We start from the raw sequence: 23,767 nt of genomic DNA on the forward strand, positions 1-23,767 counted from the left end.
AACACAGACCCAACAAGCCTTTGGGCTGCCTCAGCTGCGGTAGCTGCAGGGCAGGAGTGGCCGCAGGGATGGGGACTGGCAGGGAGGTGGTCACGACGGGCACAGATGAGGCCAGGCCAGTCGTGCAGGCAATAGGGAACTCAAGCCAGCGCTTTCAAACCAGTCACAAGGCAGGAGAGCGGACAGGGTGGGGACACACAGGCAGGCAGGCAGACAGACAGGACACGAGTGGGAGGCGGGGAGGCTGGCCGCACCTGGTTGATGTGCACGGCCGGGATGGAGGCGGCGGACACGGCCGAGTGGCTGGGGGAGTTGGGCAGTGACTTGCAGGGCCCGATGGCCAGCTGCTGCTTCTTCCGCAGAGCCACTACCTTCTGGGCCACTGCAGGAGACAGCAGAGTCAGTTAGCCCCTTGGGGAGAAGAGAGCCGCCCTCCGGGGCGCACGGCCCATGGGTCACAGAGCCTCCGGACCCCGCCGTGGGGGGCCTGCCCGCCCCACGCCTGAGTTACCGTCCTGGAAGACACGCTCCACGTTGAGCCCGTAGGTCGCGCACGTCTCGTAGTAGGTGCAGCGCTTCAAGTCCGTGGAGAGCTTGCGGGCTCTGCTGTCATCGATCACTCGGGGGTTCGCGGCACTGATGGCGTCTGTGGGAGGCGGGAGGGCGGGAGTTTATTCAGCCTGCGGGGAAGTGGTGCCGCCGCTGACCTCCGACTACGGACCAGGGCAGAAGGAAGCACTGGGTCTGCAGGTGCGTGGGCGACGCAGAGCTTGAGCCACCAAGGTCCAGGCCTCGCTCCAGCTCAGAGCAGCAGTGAGCCCGCCCCTACCCCCCCACCCACCGTTTATTCACCACAGAAGACGTGGATGTGGTCATTACTGGCAGGAGGGAGGCTTTAACGGGCGGGGGGGGGGGATCCAGGGCGGACAAACCGACAGACGGACAGACCAACAGACGGACGCAGCAAGGAGGTGGTGCCCCCCCACTGGGGTTCCTCAGCCACGAGAAGGGAGAGCATGGGGCTTTCTCCCTGCACCCCTCCCCCGCCACATCCCCCACCCCCGCATCGGTCCCCCTGCACCCCGCTCACCCTGCGTGCCCACCAACACCATGGGCACCTCGCTGGCGTTCCGGAAGCTGCAGAGCCGCAGGAAGTAGTTGTACACCGTCTGGAAGCTGATTTCATCCTCCAGGCTGAACACGAACACCACCGCGTCCACCCAGGCGGCAAACTAGGGGGACCGGGCAGGGTTACCACCCTCACTCGTTCGCAGGCAAGCTCCACACCCCTCCGCGCACACACAACTTTGCCAGGCGTCAGCCAGATCCTTGGGGAAAGGGGGTGCCAGGGGCCGGGGCGGGGGCAGGAGCATCACCTGGAGCTCAGGGGGGCCTCCTTCATCTCGGATCAGCAGCAGGTAACTCTGGCCATCCACCACAATCTCCTTCTTAAACCGACCCCCTAGGACAGAGCGCACAATCAGGCCCCAAGCTGGGACAGACCACGGACGAGGCCGGGTAGTTCTGGAATGCATGGCTACCAACAGAGACAGAAGGACTTGGGAGGACAGGAGGCTCCAGCTCCCCTTCACAGACCACAGCACGGGGATCAAGGGGGGACAGAGTGGCCAGTGAGCCCATGGTGCTCACCTTCGGGGGACTCCTCCTGGACATAGGTCCCTGTCAGATAGCGGTGCACCAGAGCCGACTTCCCGCTAGACAGGTTGCCCACAATGCCCTGTGGGAGAGGAGGGGTGAGAGCAGTGGTCAGGCGCAAGAGGAAAGAGAAAGGTGACAGGAAGGAGGGCCAGAGCTAAGGACCAGACAGGAAGGCTGAACAGAAGCGAGGGGCCTCGGAGAGAGGCCAAGACCAGAGAGGCAGGGGGAAACGAGGCCTGGGCCTGCGGCTCTGGCCCACACCCGCCCAGCCCCAGGACTGCCTGGGGCTCCCCCAGGTCACACTCACCACTTTAAGCTCCGGAACCGAGCGGCTCAGCGTCCACTCCTGGCTGTTCACAAAGGAGTCTGCAGGAGAGAAGGCCACCCGTCAGGATCGAGGTGGCACTTGCACGCACGTGTACACACACCTGTGCTGTCCGCCACCAGCTGTCTCCTACGCTGCCCCTTCCTCAACCGAGGCCAGAAAACAGTGCAGTCCCGATGGGACCCCAACCCTCACACCTAACTCCCTAGAGAGCAGCAGGAAAATTCTTCCCGAGACAACTGGAACGATGATAGTCCTCAGGGAGAGGACTCTGAGAGCCGCGGGCCCAGTTCTCCCGGCCTGGCCCTGCGACCCTCCTCCTCTTACTGCTCCAGTGAGCTAAGTAGTTCCCACCAGGGCCAGACCCCAGGCCCAGGTGAGAGGCCTCTCCTGTAGCTCTCAGCTCACCGAGCGAGCAAGCGAGCGGGGCTGGGCACCTGGCAGCTAGGCAAGGGGAACAGCCTCCTACAGCGAGTAGGAACAGCTCGCTCTCACAGGGTGGGGCCACCCACCACATTCCTAGGCGGGGTGAAGAGGGAGGAGCCCTTACCTGCCCTTGTTCTGAGAGGTGCAGGTTGAATTGGGAGCTATCTATCCTGCCCAACTGGCCCTCCTCCCCAGGCTCCTCCTTGATGGGAGGCCACCACTCTTTCTTTCCCTGGAGAGAGCTGGAGGGCCGTGTCCTGGGCTGCCTGGCAGGGCCCTGGGGAAGGGAAGCCTCCAGAGCCACCTCCACCCCTATGGCCAGACCCACTTTCTTTATTCTTTGCATTGTAATGGGCATCGTCCAGCCCGCCCCAGGGGGTCCTGGCCTGGACCAGCCTCTGCTTGCTTCCCCTCCCCAGGCAGGCTCAAAGAGTAGCTACCACCATGGATCGATCGGGTCCACGAGCAGTCCCTCTGCAGAGGCAGCTACAGGTGAGGGCTGAGCCCCACCTGGAAGCTAGGAAGGCGAGTGCTCTCGGCCCCTCCGGGCCTCCTCCCTCCCCGGGGCCTCAATGCTGCGCGGGCCAGAAGTGAGGAAGGGGCCCTTCCCTCCTGGTCTCAGCTTCCATCCTGCCGAGGGCCAGCGGCAGCGCGGGACGGCGGGCGACCAGGCCGCAGGGACCCGCAAGTCCGCCTCGGCCACGGCCACGGCCACGGCCACGGCCACCGCCTGGGGCCCGACGGCCGCCCGGGCTCACCTGGGCGCCCAGCACACCCACCTCTCCCACGCAGGGCCGGTCTGTTTCCACACCCGCTCTCAACAAGGGGCTCCCACCACCGAGGCCCCCGGGCCGCGCTCCCCCTTACCGCCCGGCGCGCCCAGGAGCCCGGGGGCCGCGGCCGCCCGGCGGCTCCACAGCGGCGGCGCGGGCGCGGGCGCGGGCGCGGGCGCGGGCTCCCTCCGGCGGAAGCGGCCGGTGAGCAGTCTCCAGAGGCCGGCGGCGGTGCGGGGCCGGCAGGGCTCGGGCGCGGCGCGCGGGGCCTCGGCGCCCAGCAGCAGGTCGCGGCGGCTGGGGAAGGCGCCCAGGGAGCTGGCGTCGCCGTCGCTGCGGGTGCGCGCCCGGGGCAGCAGCCCGGACTCGGCGCGCCGGATCTCCTGGCCGCGGCGCAGGCGGAAGCTGAAGCTCTTCCTCAGCGCCGACAGGCCGCGCCGGGGGCCGGGGGCGCCGCGCGCGCCGCCTCCTCCGCCGCCTCCTCCGCCGCCGCCGCCGCCGCCGCCGCCGCGCAGCACCTGCCAGCGCTGGCTGCTCCACAGCGAGGCGCCCCGCAGGAAGCCCGCGCTCCCCGCGCGGCCCAGCCCGGCGCCCGCGCCCGCGCCCTCGGCCGCCGCCAGCTCCAGGCGGTTCACCTCCAGGAACGTCATGCTGGTGGGCCGCGGGCGCGGCGCCTGGGCCCCCCGGGTGCGGCTGCGCCGGGCCGGCGCGGGGCTGGGCGCGGGGCTGGGCGCGGGGCTGGACGCGGGGCTGGGCGCGGCCGAGCCGGGGAGCCCCGAGGGCGCGGGCCCGGCGGCCGGCGGGGGGCCGTCGGCGAGGCCGCGGCGGCCGAGGCGCGGGCGCAGGAGGCCGAGCAGCAGGCTGCGGGCGCCCGAGGGCGGGGGCCCCGGGCCGCCCGCGCAGACGCTCCGAGGCCGCGCCGGCTGCTCGCGCGCTGCGCTCAGGGCGGCCTGCAGGGCGGCGGCGGCGCGGGCGGCCGGGGCGCCGCGCAGGTCCAGCGAGTCGCAGACGCTGAGGGCGCGGCGGCAGGCGGCGGGCCGCTCCGGGCTGCAGCTGTCCCGCGGCGGCCAGCCCCGCTCCATGCTCAGGGCCCGCGGGCGAGGGCCAGGCCCATGGCGAGGGGCGCGCGGCTGGGCCCAGGGCCGGGGCCCTGGCCGGGGCGCACGGACCTCCGGCCTCTGGGCACCTGGTGTCGGCCGGGCCCACGGAGTCCCTCAACGCTTCCACCTCGCGGCAGCCGGCAAGCCCAGACCTGGAGAGGCCGGGAGCCGGCCCAGCAAGGAGAGGCGGCAAGCCTGGCCTGGAACACCCCGGAACGGCGGCGGCGGTGGCATGGGAGTCAGCCTGCTGGGGCAGCCCCCGGAGCCCTCAGAAAACAGGAAATTCCAGCCCAGGGCTCCTCCTCGCATGGGGCAAGTAGGTGAGGAGCTGTCATTACCAGCAGGCCAAATAAATAACAGTCCTCAGCGCACCACACACTGGGCCGGCATCACAAAGAGCTTCAGTTAGGAGTCAGGGGGCAAGTCATGCACCTTCTCTGGCTTTCAGGCTCCTTGTCTGTGAAATGGGGACCCTGAGCGAGGTGATCCTTAGTTCTCGGCTGAGACACTCTGAGGTTGGCAAACTCTAGGATCAGGTTGCTGGATACTACAGGCAGCTCTTCTGTTGATGGCCGAGGTGATCATCTCCTTTGGAGATTATAAAATTGTCTGGATTCAGTTAAGTGTCCTGCCTAAGGGCAGCAGAGAGTCAAAAGGTAATCTTCAGTCCTGGGCCACATGGTTCTGGATGAGTGACTCGCTTCTGAGTCCCTGGGTCTCATCTCCTGTTCAGAGGCTGTCCAGAGGGTGGCTGGCCGAGGTGAAGGGTTGTGCGCTCAGTGCTGGCTGGAGCCTGATGCTCACTCTCCCCAAGCACGGATGCCTGTACATGAGTGTGGGCCACACTAGGGACTTGTGAAGTCTCCTGAAGTGCAGGGCTCACCCCAGGATGGGGGCAGGAGGCAGGTAGCTGCTCTGCTGTGCTTTCTACTGCATTTTAAACATCAGTCCTCTTCCCGGAGGAAGAGATGAGCTAGTTTGCCATAATCCGTAAGACCACAAGCAGATTGAGAAACCAGTTTGGGTAGTGGCAAGGATGGGGCGGACAGGGGGTGCTGCATGTGTTTTAAAGAAATAATACTCCCAAACTTCCTCCACCCCCAGTCCATCCCAACTCCCCATGTCCCTCTCGGTGTCAAAATTCCAGGTTCTGCTTAGAAGCAAAGTACAAGATAAAAGTAGCACATTCCTGAGGGGGCTGGGGTGGGGGAATGCCTGAGAAGGCATCCTAGGTGCTCCTGAGAAGAGCCCAGCACTGGACACTCTCAAGTCCTGGGCTGGATCACCCGGGCCTGGAAAGCCCCGGGGGTGGTTTCAGGGTTTCATGGGACTACTTATTAGCAGTGATAGGATGGCTTCTTCCCCTCCAGGATGCATATTCCCCACATAATAGATGGTTCCACAAAAGGCCCTTTCCCAGGATCCTTCAGACATGGGGAGGACACAACCCTGGGATCCTGACTCCTCTACATTTAAGTGTCCCACACTCCCATTTCCCTATCTACGCATCTGTCTGCCATACACGTAGGAGTGACCCCTCCCCAAGCTAATGAGGCTGCTCATTACAGACCTACCCCCCAAGCCAAGGAACCTGCAAGCACAGGACAGTAGCTCTGTCCTGACACTGGGGAGGGACGGGCTGCATTAGAACTCTGCTATCTCAGTGGGAGAGGAGCAGGACAGCACTCGGGGGGCAAAGGCCCCAGATACACACATACGTGCTGCAGGAAGGCAGGCAGCAGTGCCTTATCCCAGACATAAGAACATCTTATGTTCTGAGAGAATGCGGCAGCTCCTGGTGGCTCCCCCTGCACCTAGAGAATCTCCTCCCAGGCAAAATGCTCAGCCAGGGTCAGCTCCCAAACCTGCAACGGTGTCCTCTTCCTCCCCTGGCTGCCTCCTGCCTCTCCCTCCTTCCCAGAAGCCCGTCCTGACCCAGAGAAGCCAGACAGAGGAGGACACCTGCCAACACATAAATATCCTGGGGCCCGTCCAGCTGGTCGAGGCTCTCAGGAAGGAGAACAGGGCAGGCACATCCTTCTTTCCCTCAATGGCATCAGCCCCGGTCAAGATGAAGTCTCCGTGTTGTGCCTGACAAGATTCTGCTCCAAGATTCTGCTGACAAGATGAGGCAGTCACAGCTCCACTCAACAAGGCCCGAAGGCAGTTAGGACCATCCTAAAAAGCTCCCAAGCTGGGATCGTATCAACAGTACAGAAATTCCATATAAGGCTAAGCCCTCGGCTGAGATGTCAGTCCCCTAAGGTCATCAGAAACACCAGGCTATGGGACACCTGGGTGGCACAGTGGTTGAACATCTGCCTTCAGCTCAGGTCCTGATCCCAGGGTCCTGGGATCGGGCTCCCCACAGGTAGCCTCCTTCTCCCTCTGCCTATGTCTCTACTTCTGTCTCATGAAAAAATAAAATCTTTAAAAATTAATTAATTAAAAAAGAAAAAGAAACACCATGCTAGCCCTGTTGCTGAAGGGTGAGAAGACTCCATGGCAATTTCGGGGGGGGGGGGGGGATTAGGGAGGCAGTTTCCCAGCATGCCCCTCGGTGTGCACTCTGTGGGGAGGACGGATACACATTTCCCTGGAAGCAGAGAGTAGAGAAAATGAGCTGGGAAATCGGAAAGAGAAAGAGCCGACTCTAGAGGGAGAAGGGGTCCATGGTGGGGTGGGCTGGCCCCACCACCTGGACTGGTCTGGGGGCCCCGGGAGGACCCCACAAACCCTGGCTAGCTGGCAGGGTGCAGGAAGACCACGTGAAGGTGCAGCGTGGGAGGCCCAGCACAGAACCAAACTCTGCTTGTGAGCAAACGGTGGCCTCCAGCCCCAGAATCCCACACGACCTCGTACCTGGTCTCCGCTCAAATATTTGCTGGGGGTGCCCCACTGATAAGTGCTGGGGCGCGGCCGGCTGGAGCCCCATGCCCCGCCCAGAGCCAGGACTCAAGCCAGAGGGCACGCCTAGTGGCTCCTTCGATGCTCCTGGGACTCCCAGAGCCACACCGGCCGCCAGGCTGTTCCTGCCCACAAGGTGGCAGCAAAACATCTTCCTGCGGCCAGGGCGCCGCGAGGAAGGGAGGAAGGCGGGAGCTGGCGGGGAGCAAGGTGGCAGGAGGGCAGCGGCCTAGCCGGGGAGCCCCAGCGGAGGCAAGGCAGGCAGCCAGGGCCACACCCAGGCCCGCTCTCCAGCTCTGTGCGCAGGCCTCGGGTGGGGGACAGGGAGTCCGCGGAGGGGGCGGTGGAGACTCTTGGCTGTCCCCCCAGCACCCCCGGCCCCAGCTCGCCCCCTCCTCAACAATTCACTGTTACCACAGGACACGGACCTCTCTCCACCCAGACCCACGGACCCACGGCAGCTGTGCCCGGAACATTCCTCACTCCCAGGGGCTTTCCTAGTGTGTTCACTGCTCCCCCACTAGAGCTCAGCATACTGGAGACGGTGCCGGTGCTGTGGACGAATGCACGGTTGCGAACGAATGCACGGTGGCACACGTGCCTGCAGAGCATGAACTGCAGACCCAGGCTTCTGTTCCCCCAGCGGGGAGGGAGGCCGACTGACAAGACAGCAGCCCTGGCTGGGACAGCCCGCTAAGGAGATGACTCACAGGCAAAATCATCTGCAAAGACCCCCAGTGGAGAGGCGTGAGGTGCTCTGGGGTTGAAAGAGTTGGGTTCAAATTAAGCCTCTGGGCCCTACCAGCTGCGTGTCCATCCACAGCCACCCTCACCGGGTTCCCAGATTTTAGCCTGTAAACCAGAAATAACCCCACCTTGCCTCCTGAAGTTGCTATGAAGACCAGTGCTGGGACTGCGGGGGCCCCAACACGGTGCCCAGCACCAAGCAGGGGATCAGTAAAAGAAGCCATTGCTGCTGGCTGAGAGCGAGCGAGAGGAGACAGTCCTGCGGGATGTGAAAACTACTGAAACCAGCTTTCTTCAAGTCAGAAACTTAGTGGGACATGCCAGGGTCACACGTCAGCTGGAGCCAAGCCACTGTCCGCAGAGGCAGACCTCCAACATTCCCAGGGCCCTTCTGGATCATGTCTTTCTCTACCTGCTGAAGGCTGTTCTGGGCTGAACTGTGCCCCCCACCATTCATACTTTGAGGTCCTGACCCCCAGCACTTTAGAGCGTGACCCTGTTTGGAAGTTGCGCGCCTGCAAATGGCAGAGATGAGGTCACCCCAGGGTAGGGTGGGGGCCCCTCCTCCCCTAGGACTGCTGTCCTTACAGAAAGGGGCAATCTGGACAGAGAGACAGTGACGGAGAGGGAGCACAATGTAGAGCGCTCAAGGGGACCCGAGGAGGGAGGCCCGCCCACTCCTGCGGTTCCAACCCGTGGCCTCCAGACCTGGAGAAGCTGTGTTGCGGGAGCCCAGGAAACGTCCAAGACCTGCAGGAGCAAGGGGGGGTGGGGAGAGAACTCCAGCCCATCTCCCAAGGTCAGGGTCCCAGAGAGCTCCCCATGGAGAAGCGGGGAGGACCAAAGGGGCAAGTGGGGGTGGGTGTGCAGACAGAGGAAAGCAAGTAAGTCCACCTGACCAGCCTCCTGACCAGTTCTCCCTTGCCACATCCCAAAACCCAAAGATGGACCCGGCCAGACACTGCTCCCTGCTCGGACCAACACCCAGGACCACAGGCCCTGCACACACTGTGCTGTGGCAAGAAGAATCTGCTGCTTTTCAATCATCGTGTGCGCATCATGTCCCAGACACTCCACCCCGCGACCCTGCAGAGCAGCAGCACACCACTTCCCACACTGCCTTGCTCTGGCTGGGGATTCCAGACTCAGAATGGAGCACAGAGCACACTCCCTAATGGCTTCTTGCCTTTCCTTTTTTTTTTTTTTTTAAGGTTTTTTTTATTTTTTAATTTATTTATTCATAGAGACACAGCTAAAGAGAGAGGCAGAGACACAGGCAGAGAGAGAAGCAGGCACCATGCAGGGAGCCCGATGTGGGACTCCCGGGTCTCCAGGATCACGCCCTGGGCCGCAGGCGGCGCTAAACCACTGCACCACTGGGGCTGCCCACTCCTTGCCTTTCCATCCCCATTTTGACATGTGTCCCGCATTTCATATGTCTTTAAAAGTGTTCTCTTCCTTCAAAACTGAACCACAGTCCCACAAAGTCCCACAAACTAAAAATTTGTTTCTTCCAGTCCCATGGCTCCCAAAGGCCTTCCATTTATGAGATCTTCCTTATCAGTATTGCCACTTGTCTGCTCTCACCTTATTTTCACAAGAGTAAGATATTCCTAATCAGAGAAAGATTCCAGGGACACCTGGGTGGCTCAGCAGTTGAGCATCTGCCTTCGGCTCAGGTTGTGATCTGTGGGACTCGATCCCCAGGGATCGAGTCCCACATTGGGCTCCCTACAGGAAGCCTGCTTCTCCTGCTTCCTATGTCTCTGCCTCTGTGTGTCTCTCATGAATAAATAAAATCTTCTAGAAAGACAGGAAAGGAAAGGAAAGATAGATACATTGATTGATTCCAGGGGCACCTGGGTGGCTCAGCTAGTTAAGCATCTGACTCTTGGTTTCAGCTCAGGTCATGAGTTCAGGGTCATGGGATTGAGACCTACAGTGAGCCTCCACGTCCCGCTCTGCGCACAGAGGGGTGTCTGCTTCAAGATTCTTTCCCTCTGCCCCTCCCCCATTCATAAATAAATCCTTAAGAAAAATAAAGGGAAGATTCCATAAAGTATAACAATTGAACTAATTCTGCTCCAAGATGGTGGAGCTACAGAAAGCCAAGTGCCACCAGGTGGCACCCCACCTGAGAGGCCATGTACACAGGTGGAAGTGCAGGGCCCCAAGGGAAGGGAGCAGTGCACACGAAAGGGGTAAAATAAAAAGACCTGGGTAGTTTGAGAGTCCAGGGACAGAAGTTTAAAAGCATCTGAATTCCCTTGACAGGTTTTGAAAGTGGAGCAGGTGCCTTCCCGGGGGGTGGGGCCAGACCTGAGGCCCAAGGCTCCACCCTATTCCCACAGCTATACCTGCCCACTGCCCTGGGGCTGGGGGTTCCACATGGACTCAGCATCTAAGAACCCCAAGGCCTCTCCAGCAGGGCCCAGACCCCAGGCTGCCCCCTCTCACCCCGCCAGCTCAGCAGCTGTGGTCAGAATGCTCAGCTCCTGTCCACTGCCATCACGGAGTCCTGGGGGGCTCTCACATCTTAGGGTCCCCCTCAGCATCCCCAGTTCCTCTTGCCTTTGCTGTAGAAGCTGGTATCTAATCTGCTCTCATTTCACCAGAGCCTCTGGGCACACACAGGCCAGCTCTGAGGACAGCAAAGCCACCTTTTGTGCCCCATACACCCAAGGCAGCAGCCACATGGGACGCCACTGGTCACCTGGTAATAAGAGCCACTTATTCTTATTATCATAAGAACACAATAAGCCACACTGAGCACGTGACACACACTGACCCATTTAACTCTGACAATAACTCCCTGAGAAAAGCAGGTAATTTTCCCCAACATACAGATGCGAAATCCGAGGCACCGATGCCAAACAGCCTGAGGTCACTAGCTAATAAGTGGCTGAAGCTGGCATTCAATCCCAGGGCCACGGACTGGCTCCGAGCCCTTGGGCCTCCCTGGCCTGGCGAGATCTCCACGGATGCAGGGCCGACCTGGGCCCCAGAGCTCGTCCTGCAGGGAGCCCCTGCCTGTCTTCCCCTGTGGGTAGGCACCTCAGTGAGGACCAGCCCTGCCCTTCCCAGCCAGGGCCGTCCTCCCAAAAAGACCCCCTCCCAGCTTCCTCGTTCCCTACCTTCCAAACAAACCCCTGCCCAGTCCTACTGACTCAGTAAGAGAGGCTGACCCAGGTTCTGCGGCCACCCCTCCCGGGGACATCTGTGTAGGTAGACACAGTGTAGATACTTCCAAAGGAGAAAGCCATCTGAAGTGGTTACTGCTGACAGACAAAAGAGGCTATTTGGGGCTGATGAGCCCTCGGCACGCCTCACTTTCATGCCATGTAGACACAGCCACAAAGAGGCCGTTCAGGGAGCAGAGGAGTCCATGGAACACCCTCCTGAGCTGAAGATGCTTTCCTCCCGGGGGGTGGGGGGACACAAGCTTTCTGAGCTTCCCTGCAGGGTCTCCACGGCCCACACCCGGTGGTAGTGCCCAAGCACTGTGCCAGCCCGCACGTGGAAGGGACAGAGGGCCACTCCGTGTACCCTCCTCACACCCCCTCAGTGCCCACAATGTTCCCTGGAGCCTGAGACCTCAGCTATCCAAGCCCCCCACCTACCACAGCCAAGCTGAGCCCACCATGTAGGGCCGGGCAGCCTGGGAAAGCTCCTCAGCTACAGAAGTCTGCATGAGGGGGGATGAACCAGGAGAGGATACATTGTCAAAGGGGGAGGCCAGAAGGAATATGCCACAAGGCTTTTAAAATTTAAAGGACAGGAGAGGGGCCCCTGGGTGGCTCAGTTGGTTAAGTGTCTGCCTTCAGCTCAGGTCATGATCTTAGGGTCCTGGGATCCCTGCTCAGCAAGGAGTCTGCTTCTTCCTCTCCCTCTGGGTACTCACTCTCCTTCTCTTTCAAACAAATAAATAAAATCTTAAAAACAGAAAAAAATAAAGGATAGGAGAGAGAAAATCTATAGGTCCAACTACATAAAAATAAAAAATCCAGAACAATTAAAAATTTTAAGAACCCTAAGACAAATAGAATTAAAGGGAAACTGACACCTGGAGGGGGAGTGGCTATGTCAACAGGTTAGTAGCACAAATGTTGCTTAAAAAACCCAAACATAAAACCTCCACGTGAGCAAAGAAAGGACAAATGGCCAACACAAGTGGAAACTATTCATTTGCATTTGTTACTCAAACAGAAATAAGAATGAAATTCTGCTTCTCGCTTTCCAGAGCCCTTGCTCTGCAGCTGGCTGGTGTATGAGTGGGCCCTCTGGCCCTGAGAGCAGCTCGGCCAGGGGCACGACGAGAAGACAGGCTCTGCCCCCAGAATCCGCGCCGCCATGGGGCCCATCTGACACAGAGGAAAGGACAGAGGCCCGAAGACGTCCAACACAACCAAAAAAATGAAAGCAACACAAAACACCTAGCAACATAGAAATAAGGAAGGAAGCAACCACATCTCCAGAAGGTGTAACCATTTAAGATACGTCTGCAAAGACCTTTTTTTTTTTTTTAAGATTTTATTTACTTTTTCATGAGAGACACAGAGTGGGAGGCAGAGACATAGGCAGAGGGAGAGACAGGCTCCCTGCAGGGAGCCCGATGAAGGACTCAATCCCAGGACCCCAGGATCACGTCCTGAGCCTAGGGCAGACTGAGCCACCCAGGCATCCCTGCAAAGCCTTGTTTTACCTAACACAGGTGGTGACATTTAGGATCTTTTTTTGCTTTTCTTTTTTTCAGCAAGGCTGATGTACCATGGGTCCACATGCAAGGAACACATCCCAAGGAGGACACTGGCTGACCTATGGCAGTCAGGACTACAGGGATTTTTTTGTGCTTCTATTTTTCTGCCAAGTGTCTGTTTTATTTACTCTGTGATCTACAGCGTTCACAGGGAGGACACAACTTCTGTAAAAAGAAAAAGATGCTAGGAGCAGAGAGCCATTGCTCTTGGGGATGATAGCTGCACACAGAAGGGACACATGGCTCACCAGAAATACAGGCGGGTCTGCAACTGTCCTGGCTGAAGGCTCAGCCCCCCAAGTCCCCGCTCTGCCCAGCCCCTAGCCCCCAATATCCGTAGCTACTCTGGGATCACCACGCCTCTTAACAAGGACTCACAAGAGCCTTCCAACTCCAGCTCTGGCTGAGACACAGAATAGGAAAGTGGGTTATGACTACTACATATAATAAATGCACACTAAGAGTTTATTTATTTATTCTTGAGAGACAGAGAGAGGCAGAGACACAGGCAGAGGGAGAAACAGGCTCCCTGCAGGGGATTCCGGGTCTCCAGGATCACGCCCTGGGCTAAAGGTGGCGCTAAACCGCTGAGCCACCGCGGCTGCCCCACTGTCCATCTTTTTACAATTTGGGGGTATAAAACCACTTTCACAACACACTCCAAAAACTGCTCTTGGGGACACGTGGGTGGCTCAGCGGTTTGGCACCTGCCTTCAGCCCAGGGCATTATCCTGGAATCCTGGGATTGAGTCCTGTGTCGGGCTCCCTGCATGAAGCCTGCTTCTCTCTCTGCTTATGTCTCTGCCTCTCCCTCTGTCTCATGAATAAATAAAATCTAGAAAGAAAAGAAAAGAAAAGAAAAGAAAAGAAAAGAAAAGAAAAGAAAAGAAAAGAAAAGAAAAGAAAAGAAAAAAGAAAAGAAAAGAAGAAAGAAAGAAGAAAGAAAGAAAGAAAGAAAGAAAGAAAGAAAGAAAAAAGAAAGAAAGAAAGAAAGAAAGAAAGAAAGAAAGAAAGAAAGAAAGAAAGAAAGAAAGAAAGAAAGAAAGAAAACTGCTTTTGGCCCCCTAGGGGCCTTCCCTATGGGTGGAAGTTTCCAGAAGAACCAGTCCCTCCACCACAACAGGATCCAGCCTCTGGCACAGCCTGAGTGCACAGCCACTTCCCAGATGCTCTTGTGTCCCTGCCCCGTCCATGGGCACGGTTTTCACTCACCCTGATTTGCTGGCTTCACCGTATTCACAGCGCCGATGCTCCACCCTCATCCTACCGTTCCCCAACTCATTGCGTGGGGGAAAAAGTAGGACAGTTGGGTTCAAAGACACATTTTTTTTGTGTTAATGGATGGCGTCCAATGGCTTCTCCCTCATCGACCCTGGCCATCTCCCTCCAGCCCAGCAGGTGGCCAGCACCGGCCTCGCACCAGCATCGGGCATTTGCCTTCTGCTATGGGACAGGGGAGCCCAGGACCTTGTTTCTCTTCTGCTCTGGGTCCCCGATTATGCATGAGGCTAAGCATCTTTTTCACGATCACCAACAATGTGCGTTTCCTCTCCTCTGAACTGTATTTCTGGTCCTCTGCTCTGACCATTGGCCTTCAGGATGTAAAAGATCCTTTTCTTCACAGTTTGCAGGGCCGCTGTCACAGGCATCTGAAGCATTTAACTGGCATATGTACGTGAAAGCGAATTTTCCTACTCTACTCCACAGAAATGTAATTACATCTGTTAATTTTGTAATTGATTATATTAGAGCATCTGAACAACGATGACGATGACGACAATCCGTGAGACAAGAGCGATGATAAAAACGGGTGGGCTGGCTACGACCCAGCAATTGCACTGTTGGGGATTTACCCCAAAGATTCAGATGCAATGAAATGCTGGGACACCTGCACCCCGATGTTTCTAGCAGCAATGTCCACAATAGCCAAACTGTGGAAGGAGCCTCGGTGTCCATCGAAAGATGAATGGATAAAGAAGATGTGGTTTATGTATACAATGGAATATTACTCAGCCATTAGAAACGACAAATACCCACCATTTGCTTCGACGTGGATGGAACTGGAGGGTATTATGCTGAGTGAAGTAAGTCAATCGGAGAAGGACAAACATTGTATGTTCTCATTCATTTGGGGAATATAAATAATAGTGAAAGGGAATATAAGGGAAGGGAGAAGAAATGTGTGGGAAATATCAGAAAGGGAGACAGAACATAAAGACTCCTAACTCTGAAAAAAAAAAAAAGACTCCTAACTCTGGGAAACGAACTAGGGGTGGTGGAAGGGGAGGAGGGCAGGGGGTGGGGGTGAATGGGTGACGGGCACTGAGGGGGGCACTTGACGGGATGAGCACTGGGTGTTATTCTGTATGTTGGTAAATTGAACACCAATAAAAAATAAATTTATTAAAAAAAAAACAGGTGGGCTGGGACAACGCACCTCTCAACGCTGTACCACCACCAGTGAGGACTCACAGGAGGAACACGCACCTGAGAAAATCGGCACATGGCCACCCCCCCAATACACCTGATGCAGGCAAGGGTCACAGACACACACAATTCCCCCTCCCACCCTCGAGGGAGTGCAAGTTCCCTGGGAGCAGCTGACTTCTGAGGTGCCCCAGCCCCAGCGCTCAGATCACTCAGCAATCACTAAGTGGGTGGAAAGGGACCTTCCAGACTGTTAGCTCCCTACCATCACTGACAGCAGGACCAGATGTGACACAGCAGGGGGTAATCCCAGAAGAGGAGTTTAACCCGGATCTCATCAGCGCCTGGACATCACGCCAGGTCCCGGGCAGCACCGAGGACAGAGGGAGAACTTTGATGCATCCAAACCCAGGGCACGGACCTTCTACAAGACATCGGGCCCATGGGATGCCCGGGTGGCTCAGCGGTTGAGCATCTGCCTTCAGCTCAGGTCATGATCCCGGGTTTCTGGGATCCAGTCCCACATCAGGCTCCCTATGGGGAGCCTCCTTCTCCCTCTGCCTGTATCTCTGCTTCTCTCTATGTGTCTCTCATGAATAAATGAATAAAATTTAAAAAAAGAAAGAAAGAAAAGAAATCTGGCCCAGCCCCTTCAAGAGTCTGTGTGCCAGGAAAAAGCATCTCACCAGATCCTGTTGCATCCTCATCCCATCCTGATTTGTAGAAAAACAAAAAGGGTATAATAAGGTATTTGGAGGAAACGGAGAGATTCTGGTTATGGTGAGCTCTTGAATGATGTCAGAGGATTCCTGTCAATTCCCTCGGGGGTGACACTGGTGTTCTGTTACACGCAAGAATGTGCCCATGCTGGGAGATGCCAGCTGAAGAGCCTTCGGCAAAGTGCCACCCTGTGCAGCTGCCGACCGCTCCTCCCGTTGCCAAGAATGTGAGGTTGGGGGGGGGGGCCAGCAAATGCCTTTCAAGGTGCTGATTCTTCAAAATAAAAAGCTGGGAGAAGATCTGTCCCATCTTTTCCTCTATATATCCTAGGTTTCCTATCTGGCTTCAGAAGCCCCTTCTTATTCCCAGAAGAGACAATGTTCTTTGAATTTTCTTCTGTATTTTATTTTAAAGATTTTTATTTATTTGAGAAAGCGAGTGAGAGCACAAGTAGGGAAGAGGGGCAGAGGGAGAAGCAGCAGGCTCCCCGCTGAGCAGGTAGCCCAACACAGGGCTCGACCCTGGGACCCTGGGATCACGACCTGAGCCGAAGGCAGACGCTTCGCCGATGGAGCCTCCCAGGCACCCCTTCTCCTGTATTTTAAGAGCTGGATGTGTTTCTTGGCGCAGCAGCACCTGGGGGCCCTGAGCACAGGCTCTGAGACCAGCCTTCCTGGGTCCTGTCCTGCCTCTGCCACTAAAAGCGCATCCCTTTTCATCTCCGGGCCCCCATATGCAGAATGGGGGTAACGCGTGCCCTGCGGGGACGTCCAGAGAACACCGAGGGTGTAGGAAGGGCAGTGGCTGGCATGCACCGGGCACCGACAGGAAGTGAACCTGCTTAGGACCGTTCTTTCTGAGGTCCCAGATCAGATCCTGTCGCCCTGAACTACGAGCCTCGCCACTCCCCACACCCGCTGCAAGAGCTGTCAATCTCGCACATTTGCAGCACAAATACGAAGTGCCACCGTGTGGGGTGGCACATCTGAATAGTTTAAAAACACACTGTGCCAGCAATTTTCATAATAAAATCAGTATTCCGGTAAAACAGTGTCTCACAGTGCCTATCAAAGCAGTCGGGCTGCCGCGGCGCCCACTAGCCGTCCCTCCCCACCGGGTGGCAGTGGGGGGACCTGCTTACAGCCCGAGGTACACACGCTTTTCTCAGACACGATTTATTTTAGTGCCAGTTCCATGAACATCCGAGGCTCCGGGGAGGAGGGAGGCCGCCCTCAGGGCCTCAGCTGCAGTTACCCTGTCCAGCCACCCTGCGCGGGTCACACAGGGTGGGCCAGTTCAGGGCTGGCCCTCAGCCAGTAGCTGGCTCCTCGGCCACCTCCACCAACCAGGGCCTGATGGAGGGAGGCCTCCTTACCAGACAGGGAACGGCTTTTAGGGCCAAAGCCAACTGACATGTCAGAAACATACACTAAAACGCAGGACCCCCATGTTTTCAACGATCCCCCAGCTCTGACCCAGTTCCGATCCCTTGGGGGGAATGTGGACTCCAAGAGGAAGGACAGAGGACTGGACACACCTCCACCCTCCGGCCATCACTCCATGCACGTCCGCAGCCTGGGCCCAAGGCAGCCGAGAGCCAGCCTTGCAGAGACCCCCGGGGAGACCCCTCCCCACACTCCGGCCCAAGAGAAGTCACAGGGCCTCAGGAGAACACCTGCCCCTACCCTAAATGGCCTCTCAACTTCCAGCCCTGCTCCCGGGTGGCTACCAGGGGACTGAGAGCCCACAGCTCCACCTGCCCCGGCTCCCCAGGCCAGCAGGGGCACTCCTGGGTGGGAGACGGCCCCCTGGGCAGCACCAAGCCCTGGAACACAGTCATACGGGCAGGAGGCTCCCTGAAGGACCTTAAGTGCCCAATAGGGCTCCTGGGCTGGGTACAGAGCAGGGAGGCCCCCGAGTTGTTGGTCAAGCATTCTCTGCCAGCCTGGTAAGAGGCTGCAGCCAGGAGGCCCACCCAAGACTAGCCCAGGGCTCTGTGTCCACAGGGCAAGCAGCAAATGAAGCAGAATCCAGCTTAGGACAAATGCCAGCTGGGTAAGAACACCAACTGCTCCAGGCCCCGTGAGGGACCAAACTACAAAGGTGGGCCTTGGAGCTGGACAAACCAGGTTTAGATGCCAGCCTGCCCCGTGCCTCCATCAGGTTCTCAAGGGCAGGAACACCCCCTGGAGGGGCCACTGTGCCACTCGGGCCCACTGAGACGCGTAAAGCCCCAGGCAGGGGACTGGGGCCCAGCAAATGACAAGAAAACCCATCAACATAGGTTCAGGACAGAGTCTCCATCCTAACAGTGCCAAGTCTGGGGAGAACTAGAGACCTACAAGATGATGGTTTCTGGGGGTGCCTGGGGGGGGGCTCAGTTGGTTAAGCCTCTGCCTTCGGCTTAGGTCCCGATCCCAGGGTCCTGGGATGGAGCCTTGCATCGGGCTCCCAGCTCCGCAGGAGTCTGCTTCTCTGTCTCCCTCTGCACTCCCCCTGCTTGTCACTCTATCTCTGTCAAATAAATAAATAAATCTTTTTTTTTTTTTTAATTTTTATTTATTTATGATAGTCACACAGAGAGAGAGAGAGAGAGGCAGAGAGTCACAGGCAGAGGGAGAAGCAGGCTCCATGCACCGGGAGCCCGACGTGGGATTCGATCCCGGGTCTCCAGGATCGCGCCCTGGGCCAAAGGCAGGCGCCAAACCGCTGCACCACCCAGGGATCCCTAAATAAATAAATCTTAAAATAAAAAGGTGGGGGGGTGAGACCTGGGTGGTTCAGTGGTTGAGCCTTTGGCTCAGGTCATGATCCTGGGGTCCAGGGATCGAGCCCCACATTGGACTCCCTGCAGGAAGTCTGCTTCTCCCTCTGCCTGTGTCTCTGCCTCTCTTTGTGTGTCTCTCACGAATAAATAAAATCTCTGAAGAAAAAAATGATGTTTTCTGTCTTTTTGGGTTGGCCAAGGGGGATCAGAGATGTCCCACTGAAGATATCACAAGGGGACTGCCTAGCCCACCCCACCTGCAGATTCCCTGGTGGCTTCCAGGATAAAGAATCGGTCCTTCCTGCCATTAACAAGAGGAGGGAGGTAAAGGAGCCTCGCATTTTATTGCCACAATGCCATGGGATGCGCTTTCGTGGGCGTGAGCCATGGTAACCTCACCTCTGAGCAGGCCAGGTAAGGAAAGCCTCCCTGCCCCACAGGAGGCAAGTGGGCTGAGAGCAAGGATGCAACCTAGAGTTGCTGTCTGAGGGGGGTTTTATTCTGTGCCACGTGTCTTCCAAGAGTAGGCATACATTTACACACTCTCCGCTAGGATATAAATATATATTCCGCTATTTTACGTATATATACATATATAACCTAGCATAAATCAAAGGCAAAACATAAACCAAAAAAACCCTACAAAAACAGCCCCGCCTAAAATGCCAGGACAGGGTGAAGAGAATATTTTGAGACTTGCTGGTTACACACAGCATCTTGGCACCACCGCCTTGGGTCGTGGTTGAAGGGCAGGTGACTAGCAGGATCCATCGCCAGGCCCACCTCCTCTTGTGTGCTGGAAGGAGGTCACGGTGATGCAAAAAAGCCTGGGGGCCCAACTGCGCCCCGCTGCTAACCAGTGACCTTGAATCCTTGGGCTGTCACTTCCACGCTGCCCTCCTGCAGAGCACGAGGGCGGGGCTCGCCCTTCTCCAACTGTGTGCCATGGTCTGGGCCACGCAGTCAGCACCCCATTCCCCTACCAGGTGCACCTCACGAGCCACCACTCCGTCTGACCTTGTGTAAAGCTGACACGCAGAAGGCCAGCTGGTCCACAGACTGCGCTGTTCACGCGAGCCCAGCCACCAGCAGCTCGCCAGCCTGCCCGTCCTCTGCTGGGTCAGGCCACCAGCGCTCCAGAACTCATGGGCCCATCCCGCAGCAGGTGGAGGGAGCCGTGGGAACTGCCTTGGTCTCTCCCCTGTCACCCCAATTCAGGATCACCCTCCAGGCTGGCAACAGGGAGGCGAGGGGCTGAGAGGTCAGGAGGGTGGAGAGGCAGCCATGTGGGATGCGGGAGCCACAGCAGAGTGACGAGAGCTGCCCCGAGGCCCGTGGCCAAGCCCCCGGGAACAAGCGCTGCCTGCGAGGGGCCCTCAACCCACATTCATCTTTGCAGAACGGGGCCTGGACTCACACCCCACCTTCCATCCTTGGGCGGAACCCCAGGAACGTGGCTCCCAAGCATGGAGCAGGAGAACCCCATGGCGTGAACAGGTTTTGGGTGGCGGCCTCACAACGGCAGGGGTCTTCAGGTTTTCAGGAAACACGGTAACCAAAAGCTACTGCAGAGTCAGTAACTTCTCAATGGATCTGTTTGCAATCGATCCCCCCGCCCTTAGCAGGGGCTCTGTAAGTGGGCGCTTGTTGCCCAGCTGATGGAAAACAGCAGGACCTATGGGTAAGGCTCATTATTACTGTTGTTGTTTAAAGATGTTATTTATTTACTAGAGAGGGAGTGAGAGACAGAGAGAGAGCACAGAGGGAGAGAGCAAAGCTGACTCCACGCTGAGCAGGGAGCCGGGTCAATGCGGGACGCGATCCTGGGACCCTGAGATCACAACCTGAGCAAAAAGCGACAATCGCTTAATCAACTGAGCCCCCCAAGCGCCCCAAACAGGTTATTATTAATACTTCAGAAAGGTTGGGACGGCTGCTGGGTCAGCAGTTAAGCGCCTGCCTTTGGCTCAGGGCGTGATCCTGGAGTCCTAGGATCAAGTCCCACATTGGGCTCCCTGCAGGGAGCCTGCTTCTCCCTCTGCCTGCCTCTCTCTCTCTCTCTGTCTCTCATGAATAAATAAATAAAACCTTAAAAAAATACTTTAGACAGATAAAGCAAAAAGGATGCGCTTCTGTACTCACTTTTTATAGCAGGTATTCTTTTGTTTATTGAGGGGTAAAACGAGAGCTGTCCTCCCACCACCACGGCCAGGGCCCCTGTGTGGCTACTGAGCACTGGAGATGTGGCCTGTCCCTGGGGGTTGGAGCTCAAAGACGGGGTGTGAGAAATGAGTATAAAAGATCCCATTAATCATTTCTCAGATTGACTGCATGCGGGAAAGACAACATTTCAGATATAGTGAGTTAAGTAAAATACAATATTAAAACACACTTCACTTTTCTTTTTACCTTCCTTAAAAGGAAAATTTAAATTGACACGCGAGGCTCACGTACAGAACTGGACTGGGTTGAAAGGCAAACAATCAAATAAAGGCAATGCTGGGGGCCTGTGTGACACATTCCTTGTGACAGGCTGTGGTCCAGGTCTGGGCCCTGGAACCTCAGACAAACCCTGAGGTGGCTCTCTGCCCCGGGGCTCGCCAGGCTAGACCAACTTACCCCAAACTCCACCACCACGGACCCTAAGTACCACGGGAGGAGCCACAGGCTGTGGACACCATGCAAGGCACACTCCCTCTCATGCCCTCACTGTCTTCACTCCCACCTGGCAAAGGCAGTGTGACCAGCACCTAGCTTATGAGTCATGTACCAGGACCCACCACACAAGTACTTCCAAGGGAATGGTGCTGGTCTAAGAGCTCTGCGTGCATTCCCCGACTTCATTCTCATGAATGAGAATTCTTCATTCTCACTAATGATGAAATGGGTGCCTGTGAACCTCATTTTAGCAACAAGGAAGCCAAGGCAGAGAGGTAAAGGGACTTACCAAAGGTCACACAGCTACCAACTACTAAGTCTGGGATTGAAATCCAGGCAGGTTGGCTCCAGAAGCAGGTTTGTAACTGCTGCCCCACACAGGCCCTACAGACAAGAAAGGATGCCCAGCATTCACTCCACCACAGCACCCAAGGCAATGCAGTCTAGAACAGTCCAGAAGCTGTCACCAGGCAGAGGAGTGCTTTGAAACAACTAAAAGCCACCAAACCTTCACAGCTCTTCACACCAAAGGCCTTCACTGAGGGCCCATTTAACAAAAAATCCTCCGGGCAGGAAGTCCATCAGCCCCTCCCTAGAAGACAGCAGGCAAGCCCCAAGTGGTATCCAGATCTCCCAGATTCCCAACTTCGCCCACCCCCCAGGCATACAGACTCATGCACCCCCAGAGGCCAGGACTGGGCTGGAATCCCACTTCAGGAGCATGGGCTCTGGGACTGCAAGCCATCCAAACATCAAATTAAAAGGCAAAAGAGAAAGTGCTGTAGGCGGGCACACCAACAGTGGCAAGGAGGGATGCTGACAGACAAGCAAGAGAAAGAAAAACACCCACTAGAAACAGGCACATTCCCCTGAAACCATGTGATGTAGGGTCGCTTCTCTGGGCACCTGGAGCCTGGTCAGCTGGCCCTGGGCCTGAGTGCTGCCTGAGAGCCTGAGGCTGTGGCTCCCTGCCAGCAGACAAATGTTCACTTAAGAAAAATCTACATTAAGAAATTAAAACTATCTTACATGCAGTACAAAAAGAGCAACAAACCAAGTTGGAAAATGAATAAGGGACCTGAAGAGACTTAAGCAAAATGCAAATGACACAAATTGTTTTTTAATGTTGACTCTCACTAGTAATCAAACCAACAGAAAATTTAAAAAAATAAGGAAAAGCATCTAAGGGTGGTGGTGGTGGTGGTGGTGTTTTTAACCTATAAGGTGGGCAGGGGGGCGCCCAGAGAGGTAGGGCAAGGAGCATGTGGTCTGTCTCTATCCCTAGAATCAGGCGGGCTGTGCTGCAAAAGTCCTAAAAATGTGCATACCTGACAGTCTCGTCATTTTCTCCTGGAAATTTGTCCGAAGGAAGTAATCAGACAAGCATAGAAAGGTCTATACACAAAAAGATGCGTAAGAAACTGTATGGCTCTGCAGCCTTTTTTTTTTTTTTTTTTAAGATTTTACTTATTTATTCATGAGAGGCACAGAGAGAGAGGCAGAGACACAGGCAGACACAGGAGAAGCTCCCTGCTTCTCCCTCTGGGAGCTTCTCCCTGCAGGGAGCCCGACACGGAACTCGATCCCAGGACCCTGGGATCACACCCTGAGCCAAAGGCAGACGCTCAACCACTGAACCACCCAGGTGCCCTATCGCAGCCTTTTATTTTTTAAGATTTTTAAAAATTTATTTATTTGGGAAAGAGAGAAAGTACACGAGCAGAGGGGAGAGGCAGAGGGGGAGGGAGAAGCAGTCTCCCCATGGAGCAAGAAGCCAGACAATGTGGGACTCGATCCCAGGACCCTGGGATCGTGACCTGAGCTGGTGGCAGATGCTTCACCGACTAAGCCACCCAGGGACCCCGGGCATCCTACAGCCTTTTAAGATAGTGGCGAGCATCACTGTGTCCTCGCTCTGCGCCAGGCCCTGCCAGGAGCCCCTTACACACACGACCCTGTGAAGCTTTATGTGGCACAACCCCGCAGGGAGGTTTTGTTATTTCCCCCTGCGTCTCCCTAAGGCCCAGATCTGGCCCACAGGAACTCTTCAATCACCAGATTCTTATGGGCGCCCAGGCAGCGCCTGTCAAAGTGCTACGTGCAAAAAGTCAGGCTCAGCCGGGCGCACTGAGTGGAGCCTGCGCTCCCCAGACAGGCAGCACCTGAGGCAGGACCTGAGGCCACAGAGCCAACACAGAGATGGCCCAGGCACCCGTGTGCGGAGTCACCGCGAGCTGCACAAAGAATGCAAGTCTCAAACAAGACAGGTCAAGGGGTACCTGGGTGGCTCAGTCAGTAAAGTGTCGGCCTTTGGCTCAGGTCATGATCCCGGGGTCCTGAGATCGAGCCTGGCTTCAGAATCCCTGCTCAGCCGGGGAGCCTGCTTCTCCCCCTGCCTGCCACTCCCCCTGCTCCTGCTCACCAGTGCTGTCTATCTCTGACAAATAAGTAAAATTTAAAAAAAATTTTTTAAAAAAAGGTCAAGCAAGGGGTGACCTGCCA

At 56.7% G+C, this 23,767-nt stretch overlaps 1 protein-coding gene across 5 annotated transcripts in view; it reads right to left on the bottom strand.

Moving 5' to 3' along the window:
* Positions 1-23,767, bottom strand: part of AGAP3 (ArfGAP with GTPase domain, ankyrin repeat and PH domain 3) — a 56,581-nt gene that overhangs the window by 25,821 nt on the left and 6,993 nt on the right. For 4 of the 5 annotated variants that reach the window (XM_041752157.1, XM_041752158.1, XM_041752160.1 and 1 more), the window contains exons 2-7: positions 1,967-2,025; positions 1,651-1,738; positions 1,377-1,462; positions 1,091-1,232; positions 512-646; positions 255-382 (exon numbers count right to left, since the gene is read on the bottom strand). In XM_041752157.1, the coding sequence (XP_041608091.1) occupies positions 255-382; positions 512-646; positions 1,091-1,232; positions 1,377-1,462; positions 1,651-1,738; positions 1,967-2,025 (638 nt within the window). Of the gene's footprint in view, positions 1-254; positions 383-511; positions 647-1,090; positions 1,233-1,376; positions 1,463-1,650; positions 1,739-1,966; positions 2,026-3,277; positions 4,372-23,767 lie in introns of those variants that run through there. The other variant, XM_041752161.1, reaches the window with a different exon arrangement.

The sequence above is a fragment of the Vulpes lagopus genome, chromosome 4, assembly GCF_018345385.1.
Source record: "Vulpes lagopus strain Blue_001 chromosome 4, ASM1834538v1, whole genome shotgun sequence".
Taxonomy (NCBI): Eukaryota; Metazoa; Chordata; class Mammalia; order Carnivora; family Canidae; genus Vulpes; species Vulpes lagopus.